The sequence below is a fragment of the Corapipo altera genome, unplaced genomic scaffold (genome assembly GCF_003945725.1).
Source record: "Corapipo altera isolate COAL_440 unplaced genomic scaffold, ASM394572v1 61305, whole genome shotgun sequence".
Lineage (NCBI taxonomy): Eukaryota > Metazoa > Chordata > Aves > Passeriformes > Pipridae > Corapipo > Corapipo altera.
Window position 1 is genome coordinate 2,837,931 of NW_020884909.1, and position 9,361 is coordinate 2,847,291.

Consider the following 9,361-nt stretch of genomic DNA (forward strand, 5'->3'; position numbering starts at 1 on the left):
TCTGAGAGTAAGAGCAAGCTCCCATATAGGATGGCTGAGCCTTGCTCTGTCCTAACACAGCCCTCTGGTTCCAGAAGGGAGGCGTGCAGCACCTGGGGCATGGGTGCAACAGTGGGGACTGCATGCGTCTGCAAGGACAACACAGAGACAAGGGCACCAAGCACAGCCCAAATGCAATGTCTTTATTGCCACTACAAAGCTTCATTACACTGGCAACCTGTGGGTCAGCACACTTCACGAGGATCCCGTGGTGCCCTGACACACATGAAGGCTGTCCCTTAGCTCTGAAACCTCACACACTACCCCTCCTCCCCCAGTCCTCCCACCTCCTCCTGTGGAAATTTAAGACTACTTCAAACTGCAGAGATTTGGGGCTTTTCCCCCAGAGGAATGATCACTGCCTACCTAGGAAAGAGATTAAGCCCCTCCCAAAGACACGAAGAGCTGGGACTACTCCCAAAGGAAGGCAAGCTGCACATCCTTCTCCCCCAACCATCCCTCCTCCACTGACCAGGCAGAAAGCGCACTTAAGCTGTTCTAGGAAAGAACTACTTGCAAAAGCAAGCCAGCTTGCCATTCAGGAAGACGTGGGGCCAGCTGACAGCCCCCTGCCCTAAGGAAGCGCGGCGGGTGCCTGCCAGAGCCGGCAGGTCCTTCGTACAGCTCTCGCCAGGACTTACTGCGTTTAACCACGGCCAGCAGCTGACAGGGAAGAGGACAGCAGGGATGAAACCTCCAGACACCCAGGAGCCATAGGAACTTGCAGCCCGCAAGCCTCTAATATCTTTTTTTCCTCCTTTTTTTTTTTTTTTCTTTCAGTTCTGAAGGCATGTGACCGGCCTTCACATACCAGAGCTGACCCCTCCCAAAGCCTGCGATTTCCTAAGAGCCGAGAAGGATGTTACCCTCCCGCTTATTCATTACAAGACCAGGTTTCCTTGCCCTTAACGCATCAAAACCTCACTCCGCCCAGGGTCCGCGTGTCAGCTCCGCACTGGATCCCTCCGGACAGGTGCAAAAGGGGCCGTGGTGCTCAGCTACCTGCTGTGAGGAGGACATGGCCACGGGGCGACCAGGCTCTCCTAAATGGCACACGGCTTTCATTTTTCCAGGTGTAAAAGCACCAGCTGTTTGCTCTCACATCCGCCATCCCCTTCTGCACTGGGCCGGGAAAGAGCTGCACATGTTTCACACTGTTTCCCCCATAAACCAGCGCTGGCACTGGGAAGCTCCCTCCCCACACACTTTTCATGTCACCGAAACACCACGGCACAGGGCACTGCTGACGTTTTGGTTTCGGTTTTTGCTCGCTCTGGTTGGCAGCGCCGTTTCTGGAAAAAAGATGGGGCTCATGCTCCTTGCCGTCCCGCACTGCCACGCTGCCTTGCTTTGCTCCGAACCCCCCCGCCCACACACACGCACACACACACACACACACACCCCTTACCACGCATCCCAGCACAATTTCCCCCACCCTTCGCTTTGCACTTGCCAGTATCCACATGCTGAGACCCCACAGCTGCCCCCACCCCTATGGGAGGGGCTCCTCCCGCCGCTCTCCTGCCGGCACCGCCCTCCGGAGCCGGGGCTGAGAGCGGGGGGAGCCGGGGAGCCCTCGGGGGGAGCCCTCGGCCGGGCAGCGCGCAGGGAGCGCAGGGCCAGGCACGGCGGCGGGGAGGACCTGCCTCCCCTGCCTCCTCCTCCTCTTCCTCCGGGAGGGCTGGACCACTGCGGTGGGTGCCCCCCGCTGCTCTGCAGCGCCAGGCAGGCGCTACGCGTGAGGAACTGCAGCCCCGAGGCACAACCGCAGGCTCACGGCACCGCCGGAGAGGAGAACTTCGGCGGGAGGCAGAGGTGCCGCAGAGCCTGCCATACGCGTATCGCACACGTGGACTTAAACGAGTCTCGGATCGCTTCAGGCAACACAACCGCGCCCGCAAACTCCCTGAGCAGACACGGCTCCCGGAGGCTGTTTCTGGTTCGCCTGAGCATCGCCACGACACACCGTCTTGACGCCTCGGCGAATAAACCCCGCGCCACCCCCCAGCATGCAGGCAGCGCTTCTCACTCACGTTGAACTGTAACGCCGTGATTCCTCGCTGGTTCCAACAAAATAGCACACGCGACCTGTCAGTCACCTGCACAACACAACATACACATCTGGTGCGACGCAACATGATACTCAGAATACCGGGCAGGGAGGGGTCGTGTTGGCTATCGTGTTGGCTGTCAGGTTATTGCTGGGAGCATTACTCTGTTGGCCACATCCATGACTGGCCATACTGCTGCTTTCTCTATTGGCACCTACCTCAAGTGAGCCATCGAGCCTTGTCCCTAACAGAGCCTGCAGACCACACCAGCACAGCTTCCTAACAAACCCGCTGCTGGGGACACTTCTTTCTTCTTTGTTTTTGGGGGGTTTTTTTTGGTTTGTTTTTTTTTTTTTTTTAAATTTGTTAAGGGGAGGAAAAAACGAAGAATTTAAAAACCCTCTGTTGGTTTATCAGTATGGCTGCAAATTTAAACTAAAATTAATTCCTAGTGAAATCAACATTAGCCAGGCACCTAATGTGACTCACCTAAGTACACCATGTCTTTGTGGTAACTTTTGTCTTGATGAGCCAATGAGGGTCTTACTTGAAAATATCTTCTAGATGTTAGATGCTGCAACAATGGGGTAACAGAATCAGGGTCTGTATGCACTACTTGTCCTCCACTGCCCAATTTTACATCTCTAGTTTTGGTATAAGTAAGGAGCTGCAAGTGCCAAGACTGACCTCAGTTTCTGGCTTCATAGAGGTTATTGCAGGTTAGCAGTCACTTATTGCCTATTGTCACCATGCATGCACAAGACTTAAGCAGCTTTTTTACTGTAGGATTGATGCAAAAATATTTTAAACTTTGAAGTCCTTCTGCCTTTGGTTTAAGAGCAAACTATACCTTAATCCGTAAAGTTAATAAAACTACTTCTGCTCAAAGGACTTCTTTCATACTAGCACAAAAGTAACAAAACAGATAAAAGATCTACCTCTGCTGACTCCCAGGAAAACTCAAATTAGATTAGTTTCATCTAAGGGAGTAGTCTAAGGACTCTTAGATAACATCCCATCCCTGGAAGATGGAGACTAGAGGCATTTTTGTTACTCACAAGGTCCCTCATCCCTTTGCAGATGAGTGGCATCCTCACCACTCTGCAGATTACTACTTTTGACACAACCTCCCACTTTGTCTGTGGCTGCCTTTTGCTCTCCCCACCCTCTCTGACAGCACACGAGGAAACTTGGCTCAGAGTGAGTTTGTACAATTGTACAGTATTTTCAGCCTACTTTTTGCTTCTCACGTGACTCTTTCTTTTAATAGGTTTTCTTATCTCTCCATTTACCTAAACGGAAATTATTAACATTTTTGCAACACTGCCTCCTCTCTCAATAACTACTGCACAAATCACAGCCACACCTAACAATCTCTAGTCCTGTGAATGTGGTGGGAGCAAAACCTCATCCCAGCTGAAGTAATGCTCAAAACTCCCACCGACCTCAAGACAGGAAAAGCTATGCCCAGAGCCACACCTTTAACATCCAAATCATAAACTGCATTTGGACAACTCATCCGTGTGCACAGAGTGCTCCTAAAATTGCTGCTGATAAATTCAGGTAGGAATTGGAGCTGAAAAAGGTTCATCTGTAACCAGTAACTAACTCCTCCAGGGACAGGATCCAGAGATTTGACAATACCAGGCAGACTTTTATCAACACAAGTATCACCACTAAACCTCCATATAATGAATTTGCACTTTTCTAATGAATGGCAGGTTTGGATGGCTCACTTCTCTCCTGCAGCTCACTCTGCCACACTGGAAATTATTCTCTGTAGAAAATTTTCAGCATTGAAAGAGAAAAAACTATGCTCTGCGACAGTACACTGAAGTAAACAGAGACTGGGGAAAAATCAGCAGGCACACAAAAAGCTCACCCACTGCTTTTACCTTTCCAGATGAGGAACTTCTGTGACATCTCCTTTGAAGAGTGTTTTGCTCGTATCCCTTAAGCCATTGGCGATGCCTTCACCACATCCCTTCACCTCCCTGTCAGGGACATCTGGCTGCCCCAAGGCTGATGTCCGATCTAAAAACTGTCCACCCTCCTTCATGCGCTGCTGGATCATGGGAGTGAGTGGCATCTCAAAGCTGAAGTAGCTGTCGGGCTCTGAGTACAACGTCTCCAGCGACTCTGCACTGTAGTATAAAGATGCATTGTCTAGGATGTTTTCGAACTGTGAGCTGTACAGATCAGTGGAGATGTCGGAGTGCCTCTGCCCAAGGAAATCTTCATATCCTCCTGCGGCTGCTTCGCCCTCCTCCGTCATCCTGAAAATTAACCAGACACAGCTTGTTTCAGCTTGGGGGCAAGGTTTGGGCTTCTGGTTGAACCTTCTCGCACCTTCCACCTTTGTGAACAGAAAGGTCAGCGCGGCTTAGTGCAGGAGAGGGCACTGCAAGTAAAATGCTAGCTTCTCCTTGCACCACCTCTGTTTATGATTGGCACCATCTCCCTCTCTGGGGCCATAAAAAGAAACAATCTTCTGGGTAAAAGAGGGGGCTGGGGGACAACCTAATGTTGTCAAACAGAGAAATCAGCTGCTTATGTGCAAAGGAGAAAATGCACTCACATACACATAAGGTATGTCCTAACACCAGTGCCATCCCAGAGGCTGCACATCTTGGAGATGTGTACTCAGACAGAGCCTCTGCCCCTGAAGGATAGTTTACTAGCTCCTAGGACTGGGGTCTTCAGCAAAAGCTGAAGGAAATCACTCCAAAATGCAAAGGGAAGCAAGTGCAATTAAACACATGGAGCCAGGAGAACCAGATTTGAAGGGAGAATACTCAGCCTGCTTGCTGATTTACAGGGGAAGGTGCAGCAACCCCTGCAGAGAGTTTTCTTCTCTGCCACACCAAATATAGTGGGGCTCCTCACAGCACATGCCAGAGGTTAGGGCTGCCAGCCTGAGTAATCCCATGCGCTAGCCAAAGCAAAACTCCACATATCCCACGGTGCAGAGTCAGGAGAGCCTCCCTTGCTGAGATCCTGTTGTCTCATCAGCAAACAGCTCAACAGGTCAGAGCGGGCCCGGTTTGCTCAGAGCACACCAACTTTGTCAAAGATGTGCATCAGGAAAGAAAAGCAAGCAAATCAGGATGCTCTCATAAAAAGCAGAGTGTATATATATATATATATATAGTATGTATAGCTAAAATTCTATTAACATAGATAGATAGATAGATAGATAGATAGATAGATATAGAAAGCACATCATAGCATTTACTCTCTTATAATCTACAAGGCCCTGGATAAAATGTCTTTATTATCTAACCTCTCCAAAGTGCTCACACTGTTATTGCTCAAACTCTGCCTGAAATCAGAAAATCTGGCCAGGTGCATATGGGCAGGCCTGCATGCTGCCTTATTTAATTACATGCCATGTCTGGATCCCAACTACACCTGCTACAGATGCCTCCTCACACAGACACCACTGTGCAAATAGCAAGACGTGTTTACGTTTCAAAACCTGAGATGGACTTCAAACCTCAGAAAGGTGGTGTGTAGGGATTCAGTCCGAACTTCATGCACTAGCCACCACCAGACAGCAATCACTACCACAGACACCACACTGAAGGCAGCAGACAAACATTTGTTGTTTCTCATTAGCTCCTAAAGAGCTAATACCACCCAACCCCTGCACCCCTCCAAGCATGGTCTCACCTGCCCTGGCCTCTCACTAGCACACACGCCTCCTCCTCCACACGGTTCTTCCTGTCCTTCATGGAAACTTCATCCTTCTCACTTTCATTGGGTGGTGCTAGAGGAGTGGCTCCAGATGCAGCAGGTCCCAGCCTTGGGTCCTCACAGACCTCATTCCACGCGCTGTCTGGAGAGGAGAGCAGGCCTGGAGAGACCATTGGTGATGCAGGGTGGCTGGATGTTTTGGGGAATGCCTTCCTCTCCACAGACAGAGAGTCCACCAGTGAGTGCTTCTTTCTTCTCTGCTCCTCAGCTTTCTGCAGCCATAAAATCTCCACCCCTTGAAATTCTACATGTTTACTCACAGCTGCCTCTTTAGCGAGCCTCCTCTCAGGACCCATTTGCATTTTACCTTGACTGTACCCCGAAAACTCCTCAGAACATGCCCACCCCTCCACTCTCCTGGCTGCTTCCCGGTTAGTCACAGATGGTCTGTGACAGCTTTGTTCCTGCACTGCATGGACCTTGTCAGCCTTATTACTAATGGCTTGCAAGGACTTGGACTGCTTTTCTCCAGTCCATATTGCAGCCAGATCTTCCTCTACGACCAAATGCTTTTTTTCCTCAGCTGTTCGTTCAGAAGGAAGAGGCACATCTGAGAGTTTTTCTTGGCCTCCTGGAACTGGTTCTCTGGCTGCCTGCACATTTTGGCTGCCAGTAACACTCTTTTTTTCCATTTGCGTCTCTGAATCAAGAGAAGTATTTGCTCTCTCTTGCACCTTTGCTGCTTCTAACCGTCGAGAGATTTTCATAATCTCTGGCAGGTTACCCACAGGTTGCACACCTTCTTCTGGGGCGGGCAGCTGCGCTGCCCCAGCATCAGGTCTCGAATTATCTGCAGGAGCTGCACACTGAGGAATGGGCCTTACGTGGTGGTGACTGTCCCGTCTTTCTGGACGGCGTGTCACAGGCTCTGCGTGGTGTGTCGGTGAAGCTGTCGGCTCGTGTCTGCTTGGCTCCACGGTGCCGTACTCTGGAAATTCATTGATGATGGTATGAGGAAGCAAAGTGCTGCTTCCACGGCCACTACCTGCAAAGAGAAAAAAAAAAAAAAAAAGAAAAAGAGACCCTGGATTTATCTTCTACATGCACAAAGTAAAAAAAGCCTGACTTCCCTTCCCAGCCCTCTCCTAAAAGAGTAACTACACTCTGCCCAGCAGGGAAAATACCGTTCAGTTTAATTCACTTCTGAACACTCTCACAACTGCAGTTATCCAGAGCTGGTCTTTTTACATAGGAGTTTTTGGGCGGCCCTACTTTGGGAGTGTGCACTACAGAGGAAGGAATGCTAGAAATGTCTGCTACACTTCAGAAAGGGTCCCTGTGGCCCAGGAACGGTCTGAGGCCACAGGCCAGGCGCACAGGCTGAAGAAAGCAGATATTCAGAGGTCTGACATCCATCCAAGGAATGCACCACACATGATGGTTTTACTTAAAAAAAGAAGTTTTTAGGTCATTTTCACTTTTAAAGGTGAAACACTGGGAAGATAATCAGCCACACTCCGCATGTTCCACAGCCTTGACAAAACCAATTAGCTAAATTACAACGCAATTAATGAGCAATTCAGCTTTATGCCAGTACTTCCTTTAACAACTCAGGTAGCTGAAGGTCATTTTGCAGTGGTGGATGCACACCAAGCAGTTCCCATTTGCTGTTGCAGCAAACACGCTGCTGCACAGAAAGCTTATCACCCCTCCCTTCCTCATGCTGCTTTTCCAACTGATGTAAACAAAACAGGAGCAAAAATGGATGGTCCCATTTTCAAAGTGCCAAGCACCCAGTGGCTCCCATTGTTGTGGGTAACAGAGAACCATCTGTCCTCAGAAGGACCTCAGGGATTGCACAATGACAGATACTTGGCCACCTTATGTCATGGCCCAAGGAGAAACTGAGCTCTTGGAAAAAAAAGCAAAACAAAACAAAACAACAAAAAAAGTCCAACCAGAAACTGCTGCATTTGTTGCATCCATCTGGGAAAAAAAACTGGCCTGGAGTATAAAAGTGCTTTAAATCAAACAGCATGGTGGCCAGACCCAAACACCTACTCTGAAAAACGTCAGGGTGACAGCTCTGAAACCGGACACCAACATGCATTTGGATGCTTTGCTTCCACTCAAGTTGCATCTCTAGGTACTGTACTGCAAACTGATCACCATCTCCACTCCAGGCAGGCTGGTCACAGGCTGAGGCAAAAGCCATGTAGCTGTGGTTAATGATAGGCTGAGTTCAAGGTGAAAGAGAGGATAATTTAATGCAAGCTCAGCACTGCATTAATGTGGCTACCTATGTGCCAGTGGTTTGTAAAGACAAGCAGAAGCTCACACCTGCCAGCTCACTATCCAGTATATCTAGCCACAGGGTAATTACCACACACTGTGCATGGTGCAGGATCAAAGTGACAGACTTGGACTGTGCCAAGCCAAATCTCTTCCCTAGTAGGTTCTCCAGATCTCATCTCCATGTCTTTGGTTTCATAACTATATAATAAAAATTCAGTGGGTCAGGTTTCACCCAGATCACTTGGTGGTTGTTGAGGACAAGTGACCAGACAAAGCAGGGACCTTTTCTCTCCTGCAAGGTCCTAGGGAGCTGTAAGGAGCAAGGATGCCCACAGTTGCATCAACAGACTGCCTTGATGGCAGGGTTTCCAACACACAGATGTGGGTGCACCCAGGGAACTTTTTCCATCTGCCCAAAGCACCAGACAAACAGCCCCCCTTGCACACAACTCAGCCACGCAGTGCTTGGTGCATCCCAAGCCCACACTTTTCATGGCACAGACACTAGGTTGCCACTGGGGGACATTTCCACCAGGACTCACATATGATATTAATGCTTCGTGGTTGCAACATTCCTACACCTGCATCAGGCCAACCCTAAGCCAGCAAAAGGCCCCGCTTCCCCATCTCACAACCCTGGACTGCTCTAATGTAGCAACCTTAGTGCTTGATGCTCTCCCAGCACTAGAGATGTGTCTGATGTCTAGAGATGGGATTTTTTAGGAGAGAACTGCTGACAGGGAACCTGTCACTATAGATGCTAACGTAAACCCTTCTTCATGGACACATCCACCTACAGCGACTCTCAGTGTGCAACCCTACAAGCAGGAGGTACCCCAGTTGGGCTCCCCTCATGCCCACAGCACTGTGGCACAGTGCTAGGCCAGGCCACTCTTTGGCTACATTGCCCAAAAAACAGGTAATGCATAGAGCCCCAGGAGCTGGGATGCCCCGTGCCTCACTCCAACCCACACACCCTGCCTTGCTGGAAGGAAGCCCGGAGCGTCGGTCCCCAGCCTCCTGTGGGGCTGGGAGGCAGCCAATGTGCTCCAGAGGCCAAGTCCTAACAAGGCACCACACACAGACCCTGCCAAGGGGCCAGGCTCTTCTCTGCTAATTGCTGTCTTAGCTTCTGAACCGACACGAGGGAAACAGAAGCAGCCTTATTTCTGGAGGTGAATGCTAAGTGCGCTGCTGCGCGTCCCCATCTGCCGCCGACAGCCACTGCTGACTGTAAGCAATCTTGAGCAAGTTTCTGATTTAATTCTCCTCCTGAACTT

The 9,361-nt window shown here is 49.9% G+C and overlaps 1 protein-coding gene across 5 annotated transcripts in view; it reads right to left on the bottom strand.

Moving 5' to 3' along the window:
- The window catches only part of PSD3 (pleckstrin and Sec7 domain containing 3), a 116,992-nt gene that overhangs the window by 81,403 nt on the left and 26,228 nt on the right, over window positions 1-9,361 (bottom strand). For 3 of the 5 annotated variants that reach the window (XM_027653258.1, XM_027653260.1, XM_027653259.1), the window contains 2 exons: window positions 5,763-6,831; window positions 3,986-4,366 (listed from right to left, as the gene is read on the bottom strand). In XM_027653258.1, coding sequence (XP_027509059.1) covers window positions 3,986-4,366; window positions 5,763-6,831 — 1,450 coding nt within the window. Of the gene's footprint in view, window positions 1-680; window positions 1,009-2,579; window positions 2,631-3,985; window positions 4,367-5,762; window positions 6,832-9,361 lie in introns of those variants that run through there. The other 2 variants (XM_027653263.1, XM_027653262.1) reach the window with 2 other exon arrangements.